General features: G+C 41.8%; 1 protein-coding gene across 1 annotated transcript in view; it reads right to left on the bottom strand.

The window, feature by feature from the left end:
* The window catches only part of HSD17B3 (hydroxysteroid 17-beta dehydrogenase 3), a 105,779-nt gene that overhangs the window by 62,615 nt on the left and 15,636 nt on the right, over positions 1-27,528 (bottom strand). Inside the window, exons 2-5 of the mRNA XM_056524932.1 lie at positions 7,293-7,339; positions 6,285-6,360; positions 3,968-4,075; positions 586-653 (exon numbers count right to left, since the gene is read on the bottom strand). Coding sequence (XP_056380907.1) covers positions 586-653; positions 3,968-4,075; positions 6,285-6,360; positions 7,293-7,339 — 299 coding nt within the window. The remainder of the gene's footprint in view (positions 1-585; positions 654-3,967; positions 4,076-6,284; positions 6,361-7,292; positions 7,340-27,528) is intronic.

Genomic DNA, 27,528 nt, shown 5'->3' on the forward strand with positions numbered 1-27,528 from the left:
AGGGAAAGATCTACGTATGCTTAGCCTGTACTGCGCAAACACACGTACAGTATCCTGACCATATTTGATGCACAGGATTTGAAGCTGCAGATTTTATGCTGCAGAGTTCAATGTAAACTACATGACTGAACAAAGCTTCAAATCTGCAGCTTCAAATCTTGTGCAAGTGAATACACCCTTAGGCTAAGTTTCCACTTGTTTTTTTCTGGCAGTTTTTGGAATACTGCCACTGCAGTTTTTGAGCCAAAGCCAGAAGTGTATTCAAAAGGAATAGGACATATAAAGGAAGGACTTATACTTCTCCTCCCTTATGGATCCACTTCTGACTTTGCCTCAAAAACTACAGTGGCAGTTTTCCAAAAACTGCCAGAAAAAAACCAAGTGGAAACTTAGCCTCAGGGGCAAAACTACTTGGGAACATTACCAAGGAAAACACTAAGGAACAATGCAGTAGGATTGTGTGTTTCGGGGGGTTAGATACAAAGGCATTTTCTAATATAGGTATTATTTACAAGTAGGAATTTTTTTAATGTTGTACAATGAAGCATAACTGAGATCTCGGGATTACCCTTTAAAATACTGTACCTCATCATTGTCTGAAACAGCAAGAAAACAGCAAGGATCAGGACTGTGGAGCATTCCAACATTGTTAACTAATGGAACAAAAAGGTAAAAAACTTTGAATTTACATGATAAAATACTGATACTAATTAATAGATTAGATTAGATAGAATAGATTAGATAGAATAGATTAGAAATGTATTCATTATAATATTTATTTTTCAGCATTAAGCTTCAAAAAGTGGGGCCTATTGTTGTATATTTTAATCCCTTATATTCTATGTGCACGATTACAACTTTTCTTGCTTCAATACAGCAACTTTACAAATAGATTTGCATAACGATAAACAAAATATGGATAGGCCTTCAATGCTAACCTGTTGGTATAGGCTTGTAGTGCGGGTGACACTGATGACAGTGACATTTACTGTTTGTCCTGTTGCTCCCAGTATTCTGAATATGCAAATTAAACAGCTAGGTACATTAGAGGCATTCCCAAGCCCTGAGTGCACCGTTATATCCGGCCTGGATCTTCATAATAAATACCCTCCTCCTCTGTGCTGATTCTCTTCCACTGAGAAATTTCTCGCAAGCAGAGAGATTTCCCTTCATATCACCTGTGGCCTCGGTGGCACATGCACAATCGTCGCTGACAGGAGACATGAAATGAAATCGGGGCTTGGGAAAGTCCAGAGTGCACCCAGCCACTTCATTTGCATTATAATGATATTCTTATTCTCTTCATGGTGTTGCTCTCGTGGCCCTCAGAGCTATCATCGTGTCTACGACAAAAGCAGGACTCATCGTTCCATTCCAGCCTTCATTGCTGACTTGCTCTACACCATGATCTTACAGCTGGTCCTTATTAGTGTTGCAATTTCAATGTTGAGAAGGATAAGTCACATCGGTGCTACTCACAGAATTATGGTTTGAGGTGGCATAATGTACGGTTGCCAGACACCTCTATTTCAGGTACATTTACATCTCATTTTTACATTGATTTGGACATTGAACCCATGGTACAGCCATTTCTCCGAAGTGTCCCAGGAGCTGTTTTTCAACACAACACCACCATGCTACATGTTGCCTGTGCTACTGTGAGCAACCTGGATGGTCTAAATGTGCTACCATGGCTGCAGCGTCTCCGGTCTCCAATCAAGCACATCATTGGCCGGCAATTGCAATGGGATCTGCCAGCATTGCCCAATCTATGAGCGTGATAGAACATTCCTTAGACAATCATTAATGACCTCAGTGATATCATGCCAAGGTGTGTAGGTGCGTGTATTTCTGTGTGTGGCACTTATACTTAATACGAAATAAATGGAGATGTTTTAACATCTATCAATCCTATGATTTTCATACTTTCATGAGCTTCACTCCATGATAGATATTAAAGGAAAACTGTCACCAAGTTCACCCACACTAAACCCAATAAACTGGGTTATAGTGTGGGGGAACAGGAGTCCGATGAAAGGTAACTTACTTTTTTAGGTTTTCTTGCCGCCGAGTGTTGTCGTCCGCTAAAGTTCCTTCACTTATGCTCTGAAGGCAGGTCCCCAGCCGTCAGCCTTGCTTTGGATCCCTGAGGAAGGGGCCTTAGCACGCCCCCCTTGTTCGCATATTCATTTTCCCCCTGAGCACAGTGCGCTGTCTGCATGCGCTGAATTTTTACCTGATGACGTGAAAGCTGTGCGTCGGGAGAGCGCTCTGTGCAGTTTAACTGTGCATGCGCTGGTCCCTCGCTACACCCAGAAGTCGGGAGTAGTGAAACTTTAGAAAGAGGTACTTCCGGGTGTTGCGAGGGACCGGCCCATGTGCAGTTACACTGCACAGAGCGCTCCCCCAATGCACAGCTCTCACATCATCAGGACAGGGGAAAATTAATATTCGAACAAGGGGGTGGTCTAAGGCTTCTTCCTCTGGGACACAAAGCAAAGCTGCCAGCGGAGGACCAAAATTTATCGGAACTTTAGCGGACGACAACTCAGCGGCAAGAAAAGCTAAATAAGAAAGTGACCCATGTATGGACTCCTGTTCACCCACACTATAACCCAGTGTATTGGGTTTAGTGTGGGTGAACTTGGTGAGAGTTTTCCTTTAATGCCAGTTAAAGGAAGTTTGTCGGTGATTTCAAAGATCTGACATAACTGTACGTCACAAAATCAAATAAAAAAAACTGTATGAATTTGGTATCACTGTAATCATGTAATTCATTTATACTTCGTAGTGAATGCTGCAAGTTTCCCAAAAACAATGGCAGCAGTGCTGTTTTATTTTAACGCCCCCCCCCCCAATGTTCCATTAAATAATATGATTCCTCCTTTAAAACAAGCTCCCATACAACTACTTTAAAAAACTGAGTGATATTGGAAACTGCAGATCTGAAGTGGTTTTCCCATAACAACCAATCACAGTTCAGCTTTCATATATTAACAAGTTCTGGGAGAATGAAAGCTGAGCTATGATTGGTTGTTATGGACAAATCGCTCTGGTTTTTGTTTCAGATAGATTGATAAATCAAGGCTGTTGTGTTTTAATACCAAACTATGCTGGGTCCTTTATGGGTAAAACAAATAGAATAGCGAAAAACAGGAACATAATTAAACAAATAACTCAAATATTGAATTGCCATCCATATCACACATAAGTAAAATAGGAACTGAAACTTAAATGGGTACTCCACTGGCCAGCGTGAAACTAAATGTTCCGAATGCTGTTTTCGTGCTGCGGGGGTCGACGACGCCCCCTAGTGACGTCATGGTCACGCCCCCTAAATGCAAGTCTATGGGAGGGGGTGTGACAGCCGTCACGCAACCCCCCCCCGATAGACTTTCATTGAGGGGGGGTGGCTGACCCCCGCAGAGCGAAAACAGCGTTTGGAACATTTAGTTCCATGCTGGTCAGTGGAGTACCCATTTAATTTAAAGGGGGTTTCCAAGCTTCCATCTAGCCCTCTTATTCATGAGATATGATATACCCTTCCTCTAAAATTCTTCATAAATAAGAAAGATATATAAAAACACTTAATAAAATAGAAAAGACTTTTATATTTCTGTTGGATGTAAACATTTCTACATATCGAACTTTACTATGTGAGTGTAGTAGTCACAACAAGCTAAAATAACTTTCAAATAAATCGTCCAGGAGCTTAAAAATGATTTACCTAACAACAAGAAACATGATAAAACAGGAAAAACAAAGACAAATATCTGGTTGAAGAAACATTTTACACTCAAAGGTAGAACAACCATTTGTAAAGGGGCAAATACTTTTTTACACAAACTATATAGATATTGAATATTTGTGTTCCTAAATAATTATAATGATAATTAAAAAGAAATTGTTATGCATTCACTCAAGAAGTCAAATAAATACTCTATATTATCAGATTACTATGTCTTACCCAGAATTCCAATCTCCAGACCTTTAAGACTTTCTTCAATGTGTTTATATATGTTATTTTTGGTAAAGTCAGCCTGTATGATCTTAACATTTCTTCCTGTAGTTTGCTCTGTTAAAATGTAACCACATGTATTTAAACTATATAAAGGTTTTACAAACATTAACAGAAAACAAATTTTATATAAAGGAATTATTAAATAATATGCAAGAGGCATACGTTATATTCTAATAGCCATTACCAAGTACCTATCATTTCATATTTTTTATGTCCTAAATGAATAGCATATTGCCTGTTTATAGTTTTATAACTGCATATGGCATTTTCTTACAGGGGTATTCCAGTATTTTTTATCTGCAACATTTCAGCCTATTTGGCAAGTTATAATACTGTGTAATATGCTTTTATTTCCTCTGTGTGCCATTTTCATGCACAGGACCAACACGTGAAAGTGCTGTAGTGTAAGTCTTTTTTTTTTTTTACTGGTTACTTTGACATTTCCCAGCATTCCATATGTTCAGAGACAATATGTCATAAGTCTCATGGTCTCCAGGGGGCATAGCTTTGCTGCAGTGGGTAGGTGGATAGCAGATGGAAGTGATTTACTAAAGTAATGCTATCCCTGGAGAACATGGGACTTATGACATATTGGCTCTGGCCACATGGAATGCTGGGAAAGGTCAAAGACAAAACTAGAATGAAAAGACTTTCACTGCAACATTTCCGGGTGTGGGATCTGTGCAGGAAAATGAGAAAAAGTTACTGTATTGTAACTTGGCTTCATGCAGTCAAAGGCTGTAGAAAATATGCAGATCAGGATGCCATGTGATGATGCTATGTGCTTGTCATTAAGGGGTTGCCCACCAGCCAGAAATTACTAGACAGTCTGTAAAACTTGTGCAGGTTATTTTAACCATTAGCATTTCATTGATCACAGCGAATGGTCTGGATGTTTTCATATCAATGTTCTGAGCTTTGGGCATATGTCCCTTATCAGTTTATTATGCTTTTCCAGTCTGTCCGTAACAATTTTATTTGTCCGGGATTTTAAGATAAGATCAGTTTGGCAACCCTGCTACCATTTTAAGGAGCAAAGTGAAGGTAGATGTATATGGGTTCATTTAATTCAGGATGCGAGAGCTACATAATGCCGAACCCTATATATTTAATAAGCTACTCTTTGGAAAGGGAGCTGGTCAATAACTACTCTTTATTGAAGGATTAGATCTTAAACTACTTTTACTGTATAATAATAAATGAATTGGCATATTATTATAATGTAGCATACATTAATCTAGTGATCACATGAAGGCACATCAGCCTGATCAGTGTACTTAGGCTGGTGCAAAACATAAAGAAAATCCTATACTAACCTTCCTTGCTTTCACCACTCTCATTTTCCTAGAGCTGCGTTCTGCCATGTGCATTGCCCTTTCAACCAATCAGTGGCCGCAGTGGTGTGATGCCTCAGCCACTGATTGGCTGAGTGGGCAATGACCCCAAACACAGTGTTGTGTTTGTGTTGTGTAAGTGTTGTGCGATGGAACCAGCTCTTGAGGAACGGAAAGTAAGTATAAGTTTTTTTTCATGCTTTGCCCCAACCTGAGCCATGTTTTTCATCAAGCTAAGCATGTTAACAAAAAAATCATAAGTCAGAATACCCCTTTAAGCTAGGAAATTAAGATTTTTTATATAGCGGCTTATTGCTCAAAGAGCACTGCAAAATGCTCATTCTGACCCATACCCAGAGTAATTTATTTAAATGCTGAGGGGGTCATGCTAAGGTGGGGGGGGGGTTAGTGTGGTTAAATAGGTGACATGCTAATGGGGGCAGGGTGTGCATGGAGGGGGAACACAGTATGGATGGATGGGGACATGCTGAGAAGAGGGCACATGGTATGGATGGATTGGTGAATGCTGAAGGGGCAAAGTGTAGATATTTAGGTGACATGCTGAGTAGTGGGGGAGCATGGTATGGATGGATGAGGACATGCTTAGGGGTTTGTACACGGTGTGGGTAGATAGGGAACATGGTGAGGAGGGGGAAACACTGTATGAATGGATGGGGAAGGTGCTGAAGAGGAAAGTACACAGTGTGGATAGATGGGGGATATGCTGAGGAGGGACATGGTATGGATGGATTGAAGTATTACACTGTATACAGGATGAGATGTGGTTGTTATAACTGTGTGTATATGGGATGGGGGCAAAGTTGACCATTTGCACCCAAGCCCACAAAATAACATGTCTTTTTTTATCTAATTGAACTCTACTCAATTATTATGGAACTGAATGTGTTAATGATTTTTTTAAAAATTACCAATTTCCAAAGCAACCTTCTGCATTTTCTCAAGGGTTCGGCTGATCATCACAACATTCATGCCACGATTTGCCAACTATAAAAGAAGCAGTTGTAGGTTCATTGAGATAATTGATATTATAGAACCTACAAAATATTGCCTATTAGAAAGACACTTAAGGCTCTATTATGTAGAACCTTTTTTTTATGAATTTGATGTGTAAAAAAGAATGTAATAGTAAAGCAAAAACAAAAAACAATCCAATCAGCCATAACAATATAATCTCTTGTGGCAACTGTCAAGGGGTAGGATACAATAATAAGCAAGTGAGTAGTCAGAAATTGAGGTGCTGAATAAAGGGATCAGAGCAACTTTGACATTGGCAAAATTATGATCGCTATATAACTGGATCAGACAATCTTCAAAATGGCAGGTCTTGTGTAGTGTTCCTGAGATGCAGTGGTTAGTATCAACCATAGGTGGTCCAAGGAGAGACAACCAATAAGCCAGTGAGAGTTAGGAATGCCTAAGGCTTACTGATGCACATGAGGACTAAGGGCTAGCCCATCTTGTCAGCTCCTTCAAAAAAAGCTAGTGCACAAAATCCTGAAAAATGTAATGCTGGCTATAACAGAAACTTGTCAGAATATACAGTGCATTGCAGCTTACTGCATATGGGGCTGGGTAGGCATACATTGCGCAGGTTGTCTATGTTCCCTGACCACCACCAAAAACATCATAAAGCATCAGACCATAAAGCAATGGAAGAAGGTGTTGTGCACTTTCTTTTAAATCATGTATATAAATGTATATATAAAATATAGATATTTGTTTAGCACATCATTGTAATGTCTACTAATTTTGTTTATGAAAATGTTTTTTTCTTCTTTCCAAATGTTCTGACAATACACTTAATATAAAACGGCATAGAAAGCTAAACCTCTGCCTTGGCCCAAATAAATTCAACACTTGTTTGGAAATAAAGAGTCTGATTTGTGAATTAGGAAAAGAAAAAAAACTCCTCTTACCTCAATTGAATATGCTTTACCGATACCATCTCCAGCCCCAGTCACAACTAGGAGAGAAACCAGATACACTTATTCATTTCACATGCATTGCTCCTGAACAGCAGAGAAACTGATAGAACTTTTCCCATAAGTAACGCTGTATTAACTTTGTTTTAACATCTACAATTTCTTATAATGTAAATATGTTCAAAATTATTTGTTAATCTATGATTTCACAATTTTATACAGTATTGATGAAGTATTAAAAATACTATATTTAAAATGTCTTAAAAAACTATCCATAAAGTCATATACAAAACCCTGTCTTCTCCTTAAGGTAAATCATGTCCAGAGCGCACTTTTTATTGTGTGTTGTTACATAAGCTGTCACACATTTCCACTCCAGTTGATATATTTCTGGATGTATCCTTGTTGACTGCTACGTGGTTACAAGGAAAAAGAAACAAATTACATCTATAAATCATAACAGAACAGATATATCTGTGTCCTATTTTGAAATATATGGGAAAAAAACTAACAGTAGGGTAACATTATACAGCGACCTTGTCAGTATCAATAGGTTTAAGATCCACAATAAATCAACAACATGTGCACAACAGACAATGTTAATATCTTCTGTGAGTATTGATGCAAGATGTTCCTCCTTGGATTGCTTGCAGTAAAACAAACTCAAAGTTAAATTGTAAAATACATTGTGACAAACCATAACATTGCCAGGAACCACTGTAATCTTTAATGCCAGTACAATGAAGAAGTGTGGGTTTTTTAAATATGTCCCTGGCATTGTTTATGTGTTATACAAAAATGGGAGTTACTTTAAAAAGTCTAATGTTTTCCATTAGAAGACTGCTAATATCTTTGTCCATCCCAAATAATGTTTAAAACTTAAAAAGTTTGTAACAAACTTACAAATGTAAATATAAAAATGATAGTACACTTGTGGACCATCTCACCTACTGTATATGAGCTTATTGGACATCCTGGGGTAGATTTATCAAAACATGTGTGTAGAGTAAAATCAAATTGCTTCTTTTATCTTTCAGAGACCGTTTAAAAAATGAAAGAAGCAATCTGATTGATTGCTATGGCCAACTGGTCAACTTTTCCTCTGCACAGGTTTTGTTAAGGAACTCACATGGGGAGATTTATCAAAATCTGTGCTGAGGAAACGTTGCCCAGTTTCCCATTGCAACCATCGCTTCTTTTATTTTTCAGTGACCTTTTCAGAAATGAAAGAAGTGATCTGATTGGCTGCTATGGGCTACTGGGCAACTTTTCCTCTGCACAGGTTTTGATAAATCTCCCCCACAGTGTGTACAGTGGCAAGGCCCTGCTGAAACAGGAAAACACCTTCCCCAAACTGTTGTAACAAAGTTGCTAGCATACAATTGTGTAAAGTGTTTTTGTATGCTATAGTGTTAACATTACTCTTTTCTGGACTAGGGTAGAATAGCTAGACAGAATAGTTGGTGCTCTCCCCAGAAGACAGCAAGGTGGCTGTAGGGGGAGGTAGGGGTCCTGGTGAGGTACACTCAGCCCGAGCTGTGAGTGGCCCCAAGTGTGGACGAGACACACAGCAAGACGTTGCAAACGCTGTGTGTGAACAGAGAGTAGAAGGTTGCAGGAGGCATAAGTTTAACTGGCTGAGAAAAGCCCACCAGTTGATAAGCAGGGCACGCTGGATTGTTTAGATAGTGACTAGATGGTCTAGGATTTTGTTTGTTCCTGTGTTATGTTTTTATTTGTTCTGTGGCGGTGTCAAGGACAATTCCAGAGCTTTCCAAAAGGAGACATAATACCATTTGTGAAGATTTGATAAGAATCTGGTCTGTTCTAATTGACTTTGAAACATGTTATGGGGCAGTAAGCCATAAGCTGGAGTTGTGTGCAGAGCTTAATGTGGAGATTATACTAGGCAGAAACTTCCCTTATTTTTGGCAGTTGTGGAATGAGGAGAGTGTGCCAGAGAAACCGCACACAAAGGTTCCTGAGCAAATGATGAGTGGTGTGTCACTACTTAGCTGTGTGAACTGTCATGTAAATTTTGAACCTATGCAGTGTGATAATGTTTTTTGTCAAAAATTCATGCCTATGTGTTCTGAAGTAATGTGTACTGCTACCAACTCTGACGGGACAAAAGAAAAACCTGTGTGAGCTGGTAGTAGGTGGTAAAAAGATGACTGCTTTGCTAGAGCCTAGAGGTATAGTAAGTCTGGTGAAGCCGGACCCTGTCATAGTGTCTATACAAGCAGTTATTTAGGGTTGTAAAAATAGAGTCCTCCTTGGAGTATGATGTAGCACTGGGGATGGATTTTCCATTTTTTCAGCAATTATGGGAAGACTGTCAGGTAACTAGAGTGAGTACACCTGATAGGTCCAAAACACTTGACTTGCACCACACACTAGTTGAGAGTTACTCAGCAGAGGCTGAGGATGAGGAGTGTCAGCAGTCACTAGATATATGTCAGATAGGGGTCTGCCAGACTGTTGGGAGAGCTGAAGAACAGACCGTGAGTCAAGTCCAACAGGATCCAGAGACTCAAGTGACAAGTGTGCCTCTGACTGAAACAGATTCTTCAGTAAAACCAGAAATGGATCAGGTACAGGAACATGGGTTCCATCCGCCAGCTGAAGATGAGCCCGAGGTGGGGCTAGCGTTGCACTGTCACCTGGAAGAAGTGACTGAGACTGAGAAAGAGGAAGCTATGCTGAACCTTGTGAATAAAGATGAGCCCAAAGGAGGGTTGAAATTGTGTGGTCATCTGGAAGAGGTAACCGGAAAAGAAGCCATAGAGATGTCTGTGGATAATGCAGAAGTACTGAAGAGAGTACATGTGGAGCTGGGTGCTGCACTTACTGTCATAAACAGAGTCCCGAGTGAAGGAGATGTGATGTCTGGACCAGAGATGGATCATGACCAGGAAGTTCGAACCACTGGACCAGATGTTGTTGCAGGAAGCAAAGCTTCAGCTGCAGAAAAATGAGTTTGCAGCTCTGCAGGATGAACTGTCCCACTCCCAGGATCTTGTGACCTGCAAGGAGAGAGAATTGGAGCGTCTGGCCAAGAAGGTCTCATTCAAGGATGAAGAAGTGAATGTCCTGTGTGAGGCATCTACCTCTACAAAGTGATCACAAGACTAGGTTGGTAACCATGGAAGAGCTGGAGAAGGAGAAAATAGTAAAGGCTCATAAGGTGCAGAGCCTTGAGGCGCAGAATTAAACGCACCTTAACTCTCACGCAGCTACCTTGGATTGACTGAGAATGAAGCTCTCTGAACAAGAGGCTCAGCTAAAAATTTGAGCAGAAAGTGTCCAAGATTGCGCAGCTGGTATGAAGACAATGAGCAAATGAGAGAACAACTTCTGTTCCCTGGAGGATACTGTCAAAAACTTGACAGAATTGCTGGAAAGTGAGAAGGTGAACTCTGCTAAGCTCAAGAGTGAGCAGCAGAAACATTTAAAGCTACTGGAGACTGAGTCTGAAGACCATGAGAGGAAGCCATATGAGAAGTCCTTTGAAGCTGAGACTGAGGTGAAACCCTATGTAGGTCCTCTGAAGCTGCAGAGATATGGACATTGGATGGTGAAAATGAGGCAGAGAAGTTCTGAGGCAGAAGCGAAAGCAGAGATAACTGCAGAAGTCCTGCAAATGGGTGATACAGGCTTGGATGGCCACCAGCAAAGTTCGGGTGATGGCTGTACCGGTGACAGAACAAGACAAAGGCCTGAAGCATCTGCTTTGTCCGCACCTAGTTTCCAGAGCCCTGCACAGATCAAAGTGAAGAACCTGGCATTGGAAAGGTGTGACATGAATAGAGCCTTTTATAAGGAATTTGTCAAAGGTGACTAAAAGCCTTGTGCTTGGTGGCTGATGAAAGTGCGAATGAAAGAAGGGTGTGCCATTGAAGTGGTGCACATAAAATCTGCTGAAGAAGTAAGCCAAGTGCCTCAAAACCTGTTGGACGAAGTTGTTCAAGGAAAAGGAAAGGCAGTTGTACTCTGCCGTTTGAATACAAGTGCTCCTTCCCGGTGGTCTGAGCAGAGGGGGGGGGGATATGTGACACTGTGGCAAGGGAAGGGTGTATTTCCCTAGCTAACCCTGGAGAAACCTCCACCTGTTGCCTAATTAATGAGGTAGTAGAAAGGGGAAAGTGTGTTTAAAAGAGAGTCATACAGAATAGTTGTAGGGGGGAGGCAGGGGTCCTGGTGAAGAACACACAGCCTGAGCTGTGAGTGGCCCCAAGTGTGGCCGGTACACACAGCAAGACAGTGAGTTGAAGGTTGCAGGAGGCATAAGTTTAACTGGCTGGGAAAAGCCTACCAGTTGATAGTCAGGGCACGCTGGATTGTTTACTTAGTGACTAAACGGCCTAGGATTTTGTTTGTTCCTGGGTTATGTTTTTATTTATCCTGCAATCTATCTAATAAAGCTGGCGAGGGGCCGGACTTGCATAAAGTACTGTTGTTCGTCTGCTGATTGAAGTGAAAACGTGTCCTGTGGCGGTGTCAAGGACGATCCTAGAGCTATGCCCAGGGAGAAATCCTTACGACATATAATATCCCCCTTCCATTACCATTATCACTACATAGTGACTCAGAAATATTACCAAACCACTAGACCAAGATCATTATTACCACCATACAGTGACCTTATAGTGATAGATAACAGTTCTACACAGGTGCTCTTCAGATCAGATACGTGATTTCAACACAGTTACGTTCAGTAACTCACATTTGATGTATTCTCTGATTGGAGCCGTTCCCTTTCTATTTTTGGCTACCTCTGGCCCAGAATTCTTTCAGTCATGGCTTTGCCAGAATTCTTTCAATCCTGTAGAAATTGCAAAATTTTCCAGAACACCCTCGCCCTTTCCTCAACTGTATACACATTTCCTACCCGTAGTGCCCCAAACAGTAACATGCCTCCATGATGTCTCACACAGTATTTGTATCTCCCTTTTGTGCCCCACACAGTAACAGTACCCTCTAAGCAGGAATAATGCCGCTTTTGTGTTATGCACTTTATTAATGCCCCTAAAACAGTAACAGCAACCCTCTTTAGTGCCCACACAGCAATAGTGCACCTTTTAATGCCTCACACATTACTAGTACCCCCTTTTTTCCCTATGCAACCCACACAAATAAAGTGCCCCTTAAACTGTAATAGTGCTTCTCCTAGTGCCATTGACAGAAATAGTGTCCCCATACAGTAATGTCCCCCATAGGTGCTTCCTAAACATAAATGCATCTCTTTTTTTTCCTCATTTTCTGGCCCCATGGAGCAATGTTTCCCTTTTGTACCCCGACATAGATGAAGTCTTCTTTTGTACTACTGACCTACGGTAATTAGGTATGCCCTTTTTCCCATTATTGGTTCCCTCTTTGTGTAAAAAAAAAAACTTGAAACTCATCTACTCCCATTCCTACCCCAAACAGTATGCATCTCTTCCTGCAGGCAGTGCAATGCAGTGAAATCATTGTGCCAGTTATGCTGGGATGCTGACATCAGCATATCCTGACCTTTTGCAGGTTGCTGTACTGAAACAGCCTGCAAGAGAAAGTTGGGTCAGGGGGCAGGTGACTCTCTTCTTCACCAAATTGTAACTGGATCCATATAATGAGGATGCAAATACCAATTAAATGGGCACCTTCCCAGAGGAATTCAGAACATGTACCCCAAATTCCCAGTGCTAGTGATGTCTTTGGAAGGCCCCCTTTTCTCCTAGGTCCAATTGCAGTAACAACTACTGCCTCTGTGTTTTTTTACCATAACTGTGTAACTTTGGGTTTTATGATTCTAATGCTCTTTTTATTTTGTTACATGACCTCCCCACCACCACCACCACCACCTTAACCCCTTGAGGACCGGACCAATTTTTGCAATTCGTTTTTTCCTCTTCCCCTTCTAAAAACCATAACGCTTACAATTTTTCCACCTGCAGACCCATATGAGTTTTTGTTGTTTGCAACATCACTTTTGCTTTGTAATGACATCAATTATTTTATCACAAAATCTATGGCAAAACAAAAAAAAAATGTATTTATGAGGCAAATGTTTTTTTTTTTTTTAAATCCTGCCCTTTTGGGGGCTTTCAATTCTTCACAGTGCACTTTTCAGTAAAAATGACACTTTATCTTTATTCTGTACATAGATATGATTAAAATGATACCCAACTTTTAAAGGTTTGATTTTGTTTTATTTGTTTTAAATAATTATAACTTTTTGTACAAAAATTAGCATGTTTAAAAATTTAATCTTCTGACCCCTATAACTTTTTTATTTTTCAGTATATGGGGATGTGTGAGGGCTCATTTTTTGCGCTGTGGTCTGTAGTTTTTCTACTGGTACAATTTTTGTTTTGATGGGACTTTTTGATCACTTTTTATACATGTTTTAAGGTATACAAAGTGATCAAAAATACGCAATTCTGGACTTTGGTATCTTTTTACATATACGCCATTGACCGTGTGGTTAAAGTAAAATTACATTTTCAAAGTTTGGACATTCACGCACCCAGCAATACCACATATGTTTATGTTTATTTTTGTTTAAATTTTTTTTATGTGAAAAGGGGGGGAGGTGATTCAAACTTTTATTAGGGATGGGGTGAAACCACTTTTATTATCTTTTTTTTATACTTTTTTTTTACACAATTTCATACTCCCCATAGGGGACTGTTACATGCAATCTTTAGGCTGCATACACTGTTCAATGCTAGGCCATAGCATAGCACTGATCAGTGTTATCGGTGCTCTGCTGCTCCAGCCTGCCATGGCTGGCTGAAGCATCAGATCCTCAATCGGACAGCAAGGAGGCAGGTAAGGGCCCTCCCGCCATCCTCTCAGCTGGTCGGGACACTGTGGTTTTAACATTTTAGACACCACGATCAACTTTGACTCCCGGGTTCAGACATGTTGTTAGGATTCGGCTGGCTGGAGGTGGATCCTCTGTGTCAGAGAGGGATTGGCGTGGACCGTACCGGTGGATCGGTTCTAAGTTGTTACTGGTATTCACCAGAGCCCGCCGCAAAGCGGGATGGTCTTGCTGCGGCGGTAGCAAACAGGTCGTATCCACCGGTAACGGCTCAACCTCTCTGACTGCTGAGACAGGCGCGGTACAAAAGGACAAGGCAAGAGCAAGGTCGGACATAGCAGAAGGTCAGGGCAGGCAGCAAGGGTCGTAGTCAGGGGCAACAGCAGAAGGTCTGGAACACAGGCTTGGGACATACACTAAACGCTTTCTCTGGCACAAGGCAACAATATCCGGCAAAGCAGTGAAGAGGAAGTGAGGTTATATGAGCAGGGAGCAGGTGGAGGCTAATAGGCTGATTGGGCCAGGCACCAATCATTGGTGCACTGGCCCTTTAAATCTTAGAGAGCTGGCACGCGCGCCCTAGAGAATGGAGCCGCGCGCGCCAGAACGTGACAGCCGGGGACCGGGACAGGTAGTGGCTTGGGATGCGATTTGCCAGCGGGCATGTCCCGCTATGCGAATCGCATCCCCGTCATGAATGTCAGTGCAGCGCTCCCGGTCAGCTTGTCTGACCAGGGCGCTGCAGAGAGGAGAACGCCGCGAGCGCTCCGGGGAGGAGCAGGGACCCGGAGCGCTCGGCGTAACACATGTTATCCCCTATCATTTGGAAAGCGGAGTACCCCTTTAAATACAGGTACTTTTTCCTAAACAGTCAGATAAGGACAAACTTTTTTTTATTTTCTTTAGAATTGTGAGGGGTACGGTAAATGTCAGCTGATTCATGCCTTCACAGCCTCATATTTATACCCTGTGAGCCTAATTCACTTCCCCTTAGGCCTATATTCACACCCTGAGCCTAACATTAACCTCATTTTTTTTTCTAAATAAAGTCCCCACACATCTGACTTGTCAGGGAAAAAAGTTTAGATAGTCTACTAAATAGTAAAGCCCCTATGTCTCGGGAATCGAGCCACCAAAGACTACAAAATTATATTAATTGTACAAAAAAAAGTTGGATTAAAGCAGAGGCCATCTATGATCAATCTGTTTTATCAGGGAAGATCATTGTGTGTCATTACTGATAATCTAGGAAGGTCTAGGAGTCCTAACAGTTATTTGTCATGAGGTTGAGGAGACAGGAGTCACACAAAACAGGCGTACAGAAGTGAGGAAGATGGGAAGCCAAGACTATTTAGCTCCACACTGACCTTTTACAATTCGAACGTATTTCTTTGTGTTAAACTTTTGTACACCTTCTACAACTTAATAAACATAAACAATTGGAATAACATAACTGTTCTTTTATGAGCAGAATAAATAGAAACAATTGCTCCCCAGAAAATGGCATATGGTATCCTCAGCAGACAATAGAGTGCTTGTGACAGTTTATTATAAGAGCACTGACGGTTTGAATGGGAAGAGACTAGAGGAAAATTATAATCATTGCCATAAGAAATGAAATGTCAGTCTCTTATTAGATCAGAGAAACGGAAAGACACATTAAGGGTATTCCAGGAATCAACAAACAAACAAAATTCAAAGACCTCTTGCTGTTTGTCTCAAGTTTGGTTGTAGTTCTGCAGCTCAGTTCCATTGAAGTGAATGGAGCCAAGTTGTAATACCACACCCAACCTGGAGACAAGGAGGGCGCTGTATTTGAAAGAGAATATGCCTGTTTTTTGATTCCTGGATTACCTCTTTAAAAGGAATGTATTGTGTATTTATTTGACCTATTAGAGCCAGATACTACAACATTGTTTTACTTGAGCAGCCAGAATTGAGCAACAATTTATTGCAAACAAATATCATAAGAAAAAGGGACAATAAAAACAGGGACAAGTAACGGAAAGAGAGGATCTTCTAATGAATAAGGACAAGAAGATAAACCCTAAAAAGAATAAAAATAAAGAAGAGGAACTTGTGAATGTACCTGTTATCCCTGACTCCAACAGTTAAAGTTATATATTAAGAAAAATTGGAGAAAAAAATAATATTGACTAATCCTTCGGAAAGCTGGTTAGAGTTATTATTGCCCAACCCTATATTTATATACCGTAAAGCGAAATCCCTTGGGCTAAAATAGCTCAAACTGCTAAAGGCTTATAAAAGAAACAGTACGTTTCATATCTTGTGGTAAATGTAGAATCCGTCTAAATATGTGGCTACATTTGCCCTGCCTTATTGTAATGAGATTTTGTATCATCTTATATATGGTTTCTCAACATTGCTTTAAGCAAAGTTAGGACTATTCTGTTGGGGGGGAGGGGGTCAGGGCAGGAAATGGGGTTTATGTCTTTTCTGTAAGAAAATATTAAAATGTAATAAAAAGATTTGATTTAAAAAAAAAATGTAGAATCCGTCCTACAATAAATCTAATAAATGACAATACATCACTAGTGTTACCAGATCAAAGGAAATGTCTAATGTCTAATAAAACACCACATCTCCTACTATCCAACTAGAGTTATCTATATCTTAATATGTCTCTGCAAAAATATTAATGTATATATAAAATATATAGGGCTGACAAAACAAGCCTTGAACATTCATTGCAGGAACATCGGCTCAATATAAGGAATGGCTTTAGGGTCACCCACACTCAAAGACTTTAAAAGAAAAATATAATCCAAATATAAAGTGATCCATGATTAGAGATAGAATACACGTAGAACAAAGTTGGAAAATAGGGGACTAAGTCGAATTTGTGTCCAGATATGAAGCAAAATGGAACTTCACTCTAGACACCATGGTACCCAATGGGGTTAAACAGTGAATTGAACTGTTTGCTTTTGAATAAAGCCTATATATGACTACATTTAGTAGATAAATACCGGTACATCATTTTTAATGTTATTGTTTAGAATACATTGTGAAATAATTATGTTGAGTATATATATAACACTACATTTAGAAGACAAATACATATTTATTTTCTAAATGTTATTTATTATTTTGTAGAATACATTATAAAATAATTATGTTCAGTACTAGTGGGACCCCTTAAAATAAAAATGGTTAATCATACATTTTGTTCACATATTGTATTATACTAAGTACATTTTATTTTAGCAAGTCACCGGTAGGTGAACCCCCAAATAATGAGATTCACCAACATATGTATCTAACATTGTTTTATATTAAGTCCATTATTGTATGTTTTCAATAATTTACTTAATAAAAATCATTCATTTTAAATCACACATGGGCAAAATGGAGGGCTCAAGGGCTTAAAAAAAGCAAAGTACAGAAAAAAGGCTCAGCCAATATGGTGCCCCCCCCCCCCCAGTGGTATATCCAAAGGGAGACCAGTGTTCTGCCAATCACAGTATGTGCAGAAACTCACACCCAAAATGGTGCTGCCCATATGAGGAAAGTCTATCTCTCTGCAACTTTACATGGACCTAACAGAACTATAAATAGTGTCCAGAGAAAACCTGCAGTGCACCCTGACGAAGGTAGCTACAGTACTACCGAAACAAGCTGGAAAGTATTGGGTATTTCCCGATACACAGATTTCTCATGTGATTTCTCAATTTTTGGATTGCGGTTTCCTGAGTGCAAATTCCCCCAGACCACTGGCCAGGGCAAGGAAACTCCAGGCAAAGAAATGCTGCCACTACTGCACTTTGAGGTAAGTTTAATTTATACTATTCATTACCTATAATTCCTTTTTTCCTGAAAGCATGGAAATGGCAGAACTCCACCTGGTCCTCTCTAGCAGCTCCCCGTAGAAAAATAGAACATCGCATACACATTTTTTATACTGTAGATTTCATGTGTGTTCATACTATTTTACATCAGATTACATTGGTTTATAATTTCTTAACCCCTTAAGGACCACAGGTTTTTTTCATTTTTGAACTTTCTTTTTTTCCTCCTCACCTTCTAAAAATCATAAGGCTTTAAATTTTCCACCTACAGACCCATATGAGGGCTTGTTTCTTGCACCACCAATTTTACATGGCAATGACTTCAATAATGTTACCCCAAAATCTACAGCAAAACCAGAAAAAAAATATTTGTGGGGCTAAATTGAAAAAAAAAAAGGCATTTGGTAACTTTTGGTGGCTTCTCATTCTTGGTAAAAATGACACCTTACCTTTATTCTGTAGGTCCATACGATTAAAATGATACCCAATTGAGATATAGGTTTGATTTTGTTTTACATCTGTTAAACAATTAGAACTTTATGCACAAAAAGGGACTTTTGATCGGTTTTTAGACATATTTTTAGGTATACAAAGTGACCAAAAATATGCAATTTTGGATTTTGGTATTTTTTTATGTGTACGCCATTCACAGTGCGGTTTAACTAACATTATATTTTTATAGTTTGGACATTTAAGCACACGGCAATACCACATATGTTTATTTTTATTATGTTTATATATTTTTTATTTGGAATTTTGGAAAAGGGGGTGATTTAAACTTTTAATATGGAACGGCTAAAGCTTCTGAAGTTAAGGTTGTTCTTTTTTGTCTAAATCCTCTCTGATGACACCTGTCTCGGGAAACGCACAGTTTAGAAGAGGTTTGCAATGGGGATTTGCTTCTAAACTTGGTGTTTCCCGAGACAGGTGTCATCAGAGAGGATTTAGACAGAAAAGAACAACCTTAACTTCAGAAGCTCATAAGTACTGAAAGGATTAAGATTTTCTGGAGCCAGTTGATATATAAAAAAATGTTTTTTCCTGGAATACCCCTTTAATAGTCCTCTTAGGGGACTTTTAGGAGGAATCATTAGATTCCTCATATAGATCAATGTAGTTTCATAGAACTACATTGATCTGTTTGCTCTGCGCTCGATTGATAAAGCCTGATCCAGCCAGGCTTTATCAATCTGGGAGCTGGGACCAGGAAGAAAGTGAAGTAAGCCCTCCGGCTACCTCAGAAGTGGATCGCCACCCCACAATCATGCTGGACCCCACTGGACCATCAGGGAGCATGGTCATGTCCCTTTAGATGTTGCTGTCAGATTTGACAGCGGTGATCTAAAGGGTTAATAGCCAGCCATGGCGATCGCCACATGCTGGCTATTAATGGCGGCCCCCAGCTGCAGGAATCAGCTGGGAGTCAGCAGGTATGGCACGGGCTTGAGTGGGGAGCCTGCACCATACATAGTTAATGGCACAAGGACATGTATACACATCCTTGGTCGTTAACCAGTTAAAAATATTTTGTTGAATCTGAAGTTGGATGGATTTTGATTATCTATATATATAAAACTCAATGGCCCTGATTTACTAAGAATGTAGTGTAGGTTTCTTTCGCTGGTTTTAAATCCCAACAATTTTTTCCCACAGTATTTACTAAGGTTTCCCTACATTTTGCTTTTCTTATGCTCTGATCTGTCTGGTTTTCCTCAGCTCAAATTCAATAAATTTTCTGTGGAAACCTTAGCAAATATGTTGGGTTTTCGTGAAAATGTCGGGGACATGTCCCTTTTTGGCGGGCACGCCCTCTTTCCCCAATGGTCACGCCCCTTTTTCCTGTTTTTTTTCAGTAAAATGGACAGTTAGTCATTTTTTTTTCAAAATTTTGGTGCACATTATGGTGCACATTCTGGCACAGACAGAATTTTTGGCGCACAACCCAACAAAACATGTCGGGTTTACAATAGTAAATTAGGGCCAGTGTGTGTGTGTGTCAGGATCCGGATACTGTGAGGATACTGGTGGTGGATCCTCTGTGTCAGTGGGGTGATGACGTGGGCCGTACCAGGGGAACGGATTCTAAGGGGTTACTGGTTTTCACCAGAGCCCGCCGCAAAGCGGGATGGACTTGCAGCGGCAGGTAACTCCCAGGTCGTTCCACCCGATAGCGACTCAACCCCAACTGACGGCTGAGACAGGCGCGGTACAAGGGATTAGACAAGAGCAAGGTCGGACGTAGCAGAAGGTCAGGGCAGGCAGCAAGGATCGTAGTCAGGGGCAACGGCAGAGGGTCTGGAACACTAGCTTGGGACAAACAAGGGATGCTTTCACTGGCACAAGGGCAACAAGATCTGGCAATGCAGGGAAGGGGAAGTGAGGTAATATAGAGATGGCACAGGTGTGAGCACTAATTGGGCCAGGCGCCAATCAGTGGAGCGCCCTAGGGAGCGGGGCCGCGCGCGCCGGTACATAGCCGTCGGGGAAGAGGACGGGTAAGGAGATTGGGATGCGAGCAGCGAGCGAGCGCGTCCCGCTACACGGGTTGCATCCCCGCCGGTGACATTAATGCAGCGCTCCCGGTCAGGGGGTCTGACCGGGGCGCTGCGAGAAAGTGAACGCCGTGAGCGCTCCGGGGAGGAGCGGGGACCCGGAGCGCACGGCGTAACAGTACCCCCCCCCCTTGGGTCTCCCCCTCTTTTTGGAACCCAAAAAACGGCAAATGAGCTCCTTGTTGAGGATGTTGGGTAACTTCATCAACGGCAGGCAATCCAGAAGAAGTGGGAATGGGGAGGGGGGGCAGAGGGTGACGGCCGTACACCACAAAGAATGGGGACTTGGAGGAGGATTCAGAGTTTTTGAAATTGTACGAGAATTCTGCCCAGGGTAGAAGGTCGACCCAATCGTCTTGGCGGGAGGAAACAAAATGTCGCAAATAGTCACCAAGGATCTGGTTAACTATTTCTACCTGCCCATTGGATTGGGGATGATAGGAGGACGAGAAGTTTAATTAAATTTTTAATTGATTACAGAGAGCTCTCCAAAATTTTGATACGAATTGGACGCTCCTATCCGAGACGATATGCGTGGGTAGCCCGTGAAGGCGAAAAATATGCATAAAAAATAGCTTCGCCAACTGTGGCGCAGAAGGAAGACCTGGAAGCGGAATGAAGTTCCCCAGAGACACGTTGAAGTAAAAGTTTGTTTTAACGGTGTGGTCCAGAAAGACAGGAATCTGTTTTATCACTGGGGCAACGATTGTCTTGTAGGCTGTATGTGTTGTAAAATCATCCTTATGGACACTTATCCACTGGTGCTGAAGGATGAGGTGAACACTGTATGTGGTCATGTAGGTGTTATTTATAACATCACTCTGTAGATAGCCACCTGGGGCACCATATGGGATGGTCACCTCCACCTGAGTCATGTCACTACGTAGTATGTAGTTGTTTTGATCAGTCTGGATTGAGTTTAGTAGTATTACATTAACTCCCATCAAAAGTGAGCTATTTGTGATGAATCCAGTGATCAGAGGGCTGAGGACAGCTGGAGACAACTACGAGAGTGCGGTGGCCAAATGGATAAGTTCGTGCAGATTAGCAGGAATTTCTCATGCGGCCAGTACATCCTTGATGTTGCTGGATAGGCCTTTCTTGAAGGTCACGCAGAGGGCCTCATTGTTCCAAGATAATTCAGAAGCGAGAGTACGAAATTGGATGGCGTATTCGCCCACAGAAGAACTTCCTTGGACAAGGTTCAACAAAGCAGTCTCGGCAGAAGAGGCCCGGGCTGGTTCCTCGAAGACACTACGAACCTCAGCGAAGAAGGACTGGACAGTGGCAGTGACAGGATCATTGCGGTCCCAGAGCGGTGTGGCCCATGACAAGGCCTTTCCAGACAGGAAAGCCACCTTAGACCGTTCTGTGGGAAATTGGCCCGACATCATCTCCAAGTGTAGGGAACATTGAGACAGGAAACCACGGCATAGTTTGGAGTCCCCATCAAATTTGTCCGGCAGGGACAAGCGGAGGCTGGGAGCGGCCACTCACTGCGGAGGAGGTGCAGGAACTGGCGGAGGAGATGGTTGGTGAAGCTGTGGCAGGAGTTGTTGTAGCATGACAGTCAGTTGTGTCAGCTGTTGACCTTGTTGCGCTATCTGTTGAGATTGCTGGGCGACCACCGTGGTAAGGTCAGCGACAACTGGCAGCGGGACCTCAGCGGGATCCATAGCCGGACCTACTGTCAGGATCCGGATACTGTGAGGATACTGGTGGGGGATCCTCTGTGTCAGTGGGGTGATGACGTGGGCCGTACCAGGGGAACGGAGTCTAAGGGGTTACTGGGTTTTCACCAGAGCCCGCCGCAAAGCGGGATGGACTTGCAGCGGCAGGTAACCCCCAGGTCGTTCCACCCGATAGCAACTCAACCCCAACTGACGGCTGAGACAGGCGCGGTACAAGGGATTAGACAAAAGCAGGGTCAGACGTAGCAGAAGGTCAGGGCCGGCAGCAAGGATCGTAGTCAGGGGCAATGGCAGAGGGTCTGGAACACTGGCTTGGGACATACAAGGAACGCTTTCACTGGCACAAGGGCAACAAGATCCAGCAATGCAGGGAAGGGGAAGTGAGGTAATATAGAAGCGCCAATCAGTGGCGCACTGGCCCTTTAAATCGCAGAGAGCCGGCGCACGCGCACCCTAGGGAGTGGCTGAAGCGGCTAAAGATATTACCATGAAACTTGGTACACATGTTACTTATATACAACATACATAGGATAGGTAATTTAACCCTTACCCACCCCCATTTGTGAGAGTCGGGGTTTTTATTTAAAGTCCCATACAAGTCTATGGGAAATATATGTTACTGCATAACTTATGTACAGCTGGAGATATTTCGATAATACTTGGTCACATGTTACTTATATGTCAAATAAAAATATATAATAGTTAAACCCCTAATCTACCCCCATATGTGAAGGATGGAGTTTTGTTTCAAGTCCCATGCAAGTATATATGACTTCTGTTGCCTTACTCCACAAGCTCCGCTCTGCATCTCCTGGTGAATGCGTCAGTCCAGCTTGCAAGCCACGCCCCATCTCGCAAAGACACACCCACCCCCTTTTATTTTCAGCTTACAATATCTTTACCACAACGCAGCCCCACCTGAGGACGGGATATGAGGATTAGATCTGAGGACGGGATATAGGGATGGGATATAAGGTCGGGATATGAGGACAGGATATGAGGACGGGCTATTAGGACAGGATATGGGGATGGGATATGAGGACAGGATATGAGGTCAGGATATGGGGATGGTATATAGGGACGGGATATGGGGACAGGATATGAGGTTGGGATGAGGTCGGGATATGGGGACGGTACATAAGGTCGAGAAATGAGGACAAAATATGAGGTCGGAATATGAGGAGAGGATTTGGGTTCGGGATGTGAGGAGGGGATATGGGGTCAGGATTTAGGGATGGGATATGAGGACAAAAGCTTCCTCCTTTGTTGCTTTTCCTCCTCCACAAGGAGAAGGTAGGAAAAACCACCCAGCTAGTACCCTTGTTATTCTCTTCTGGTAATAAACCTTGGAATATGAATTAGTGTGTGTAGGTGTTTGTGTGCGTGTATCTGTTTGGTATGCAACATAAGCAAGCCAATGACTTGTACACAATCACAATGGTTTGGTGATTCATCAATACACCGAGCAGCAGTTAAAACTCTTATGGACATGGTTCTGGGTCCACTGTCATATGTCATAAGCGCTGCGAAATCTGTAGGCGCCATATAAATAAATTATAAATAAAATAAATATGTCATGAGCTTATCAACAGGAAAAGAGAAGCATAGGAACAATATTCCAAATACAAATTATTAGCTTTATCGGGGGAACATTTATCATCATTGCTTTGGTGAGCGAGTTATGTAGTATTTTTTTTTTTTTTGCTTTTGGATTTGTTTATATATCATATTTATTATACTATCGCAGGGGGTTGATAAATTTGGCTCACATAAGCAAAAACCAATAATTCACTTTTGAACACCATTTTTAGCACACATAAGGAAAAAACAATAATTCACTTTCGAATACCATTTTTGAGCACACATAAGCAAAAACCAATAATTCACTTTTGAATACCATTTTTTTAGCACACATAAGCAAAAACCAATAAATGACTTAAGAACACCACTTTGTAACCCTACCTTAAGTTGCAGCTATGAAGACATTTTACCACTTTTTCCCCCTAAATGCATTAACCCTTTTATTTTTTTCCTTTCAGGTCTGTATATCCTGTGGACTACTTCGGATTAGTAATTTTTTTTTGTTTTTTTTACTTTACAGGCTTAGTAGTGGAAGCTGTCTTATAGACAGAATCCATTACTAAGCCGAGGCTTAGTGTTAGCCAAAAAAAAACAGCTAACCCCCAATTATTACCCCGGTACCCACCGCCACAGGGGTGCCGGGAAGAGCCAGTGCCAACAGGCCCAGAGCATCAAAAATGGCGCTCCTGGGTCTAGGCGGTAATAGGCTGGCGTTATTTAGGCTGGGGAGGGCCAGTAACAATGGTCCTCACCCACCCTGGTAACATCAGGCTGTTGCTGCTTGGTTGGTATCTGGCTGAGAATGAAAATATAGGGAACCCTATGCATTTTTTTCATAGATATTTAACCCCTTATGGACCAATACAAGTAAACCTGTTTGCCCCTGAAAGACCAGGCCTGTTTTTTCAAATCGGGGATGTCTGACTTTATTAGAGAATAACTCTGGTAACGTTTTGCCAGTCGCGATAATTCTGACATTGTTTTTTTTTTTTTTTTTGTCACAAGTTGTCTTACATGTACATAGTAAAAGTAAGCCAATATCATTTGTAGCTTTTTATTTACAATGCAAAAAATCATGAAATAAAAATAAAGATTTTTTTGCTATTTTAACTAATAGGTTGCAGATATTTATACTTTCTGACTAAATAGTTCATGAAACTTATACTTTCAGATGTCTACTTTATTTTGAAAGCATTTCTTTTGTTTTCAATTAACAATGTAAATGAAATAGCCTAACAATTGAACTTGAATTTTTTTTTTTATGTGGTATGCAAGGTTAGCAGAAATTTGAAGGTGGTAGAATATAGGAACCCCTCCTCCACCCCCAAATGACCCCATTTTAAAAATTAGACCCCTCAAGGTATTTGCTAGGGGGTACATTGAGTATTTTAACACCATAGTTTTTTTGGCAGGAATTATTACAAAGTCAGTGTTAAAAATGCGAAATTTGCTTTTTTTTCACAAATGCATCATTTGTGGGACATATTTTATTGAGCTGCTCGGCCCGTGTTTGGAAATACCCCCGCTTAGGCCATATTTGGGTCCTTGGTCGCGTGGTAGGACCCAGAAGGAGAGGAGCGCCATTTGGCTTTCAGGGCATCATTTTAGGCCGAATGGATTATAGGCCGCACTTCATGCCTGCAAAGGGTTTTTGCTGCCAGAACATATAGAACCCCCACAAGTGACCCCATTGTGGAAACTTCACCCCCTAAAGTATTCACCTAGACCAAAAGTGAGTACATTGAGTCCTTTTATGTGTGGCTGGAATGGTTGCAAAGTCAGTGGAACAATTTTAAATTTTCTTTTTTTTCCCCACAAATGCATCATTTGTGGGACATATTTTTTGTACATTGCATCTAAAAAGTAGAAAATGCACCCCATATTTTATTACGCTGTTCGTCTCGTGTTAGGTAATACCCCCACTTAGGCAATATTTGGTTGCATGGCCACATGGTGGGACCCAAAAGGAGAGGCGCCCCATTTGGCTTTCAAGATATCATTATACAAATTACAGGCCGCACTTCATCTTGCAAAGCATTCTAGCTGTCAGAACAATACCGCACCCCCAGAAGTGACCCCATTTTCGAAACTAAGCCCCCTAAAGTATTCACCAAGGGCAAAAGGGAGTACGTTGAGCCCTTATTGTGTGGCTAGAATTATTTCAAAGTCAGTGGGGAAAAAAAAAAGCTATTAGCTTTTTTGCCACAAATTCTTTATTTGTGGGACATCATTTTGGTAAGTCGCTTTTGAAATGGAGGAAATGCACCCATATTTTATCACCCTGTTCGTCCCGGGCTGGGCAGTACCCCTACTTTGGCCATATCTGGTTGCCTGACCACCTGGTAGGACCATGGCTTTCAGAGCATAATAATATGAATTATAGACCCCACCCCATGCCTGCAAAGGATCGAAGCTGTCAGAATAATACCGCACCCTTACAAGTGTATTGGCTGGACCAGGGACCGCTCTGATCGGTCCTTGGTCGGCTAGCAGTGACGTGCGTCTGTCTGTGACAGTTAAAGTTCCTAATGGATATATCCGTCATGTTGTGGGAATAAGCACCCATTAATGGCCAATATATCCATCACGGGGTGTTGAAAATGCTGGTTTATTATAGTCCCCATTCATACTGCATTTCTGCAGTATAGGTGTCCGTTGTCATGTCAAAAAAAGGATTCCAATGTATACTGTAGCAGTCTCATTCAGAAATGAATGGAGCTGCTACAGTATACATCAGCATCACTTTTTTTGACATGATGCTGACGGATACCTCTAACACTGCGGAAACGCGGTATGAACGGGACGCAGTGTAGGGTCACATAGAGCGCATCCGCAGCATATTTCACGCTGCAGATGCCCCCCAGCAGTCACAAGCGCGAGATCATTGCTGCGGCTGGGTAGCTCAGTGTGTCCGCTCATGACTGCTGTCGGGAAATCCACTGCTATGAGTGGACACACAAAGCTACCCAGCCGCAGCAAGGAGCTCATTATTATGACTGCTGGCGGGCACCTGCAGCATATAATATGCTACGGATGTGCGCTTTGTGATCCTACACATTATGCATTTTTATTTTTCATTATATTTATTTAATAAATGTATTTTTATTTCATTTTTTTACACTTTTTAAAAAAAAAAAATTTTCTTCCACTTTTGTTTATTTTATATATTTTTTTACACTTTTTTTATGCTTTGGAATACTTAGTATTCCAAAGCATTGCAGTAATATGCTGCCTGCTAGTTTTACACAGGCAGGCAGCATATCAGGACAGGCAATAACTGGGGCAGACCTGGCACGTCCTGACAGGCAATAACTGGGGCAGACCTGGGGGTCCTTGTGAAGACCCCTAGCTGCCCAGGTAGCATGCAGCACCCCGCGATCATTGCGGGGTGCTACGGGAGAGAGACAGAGGGAGCCCCCTCCCTCTGTCAAAACTCCTTACAGCTCGCGGTCGCTTTCGACCGCGGCTGTAAGGGATGAAATGCCGGGACCGAAGTTTACTTCGGTCCTGGCAGTGTGGCAGGGTCCCGCCTACCGGGGATCACACACAGCACCCGCGCGATCAAGCTGCGGGGTGCTCCAGGGAAGACACAGGGAGCTCCCTCCCTCTGTCAAAACACTTACAGCCAGAGGTCATTTCCGGCTGTAAGGGTTAAATGCCAGGACCGAAGTTTACTTCAGTCCTGGCAGTGCGGCAGGGTCCCGGCTTTGTGATACACTCCGGGCCTGTTGGTACCAGCTCTTTCTGGCACCCCTGTGGTGGTGGGTACCGGGTTAATAATTGGGGGTT

The sequence above is a fragment of the Hyla sarda genome, chromosome 1 (assembly GCF_029499605.1).
Source record: "Hyla sarda isolate aHylSar1 chromosome 1, aHylSar1.hap1, whole genome shotgun sequence".
In the NCBI taxonomy this organism is placed as follows: Eukaryota; Metazoa; Chordata; class Amphibia; order Anura; family Hylidae; genus Hyla; species Hyla sarda.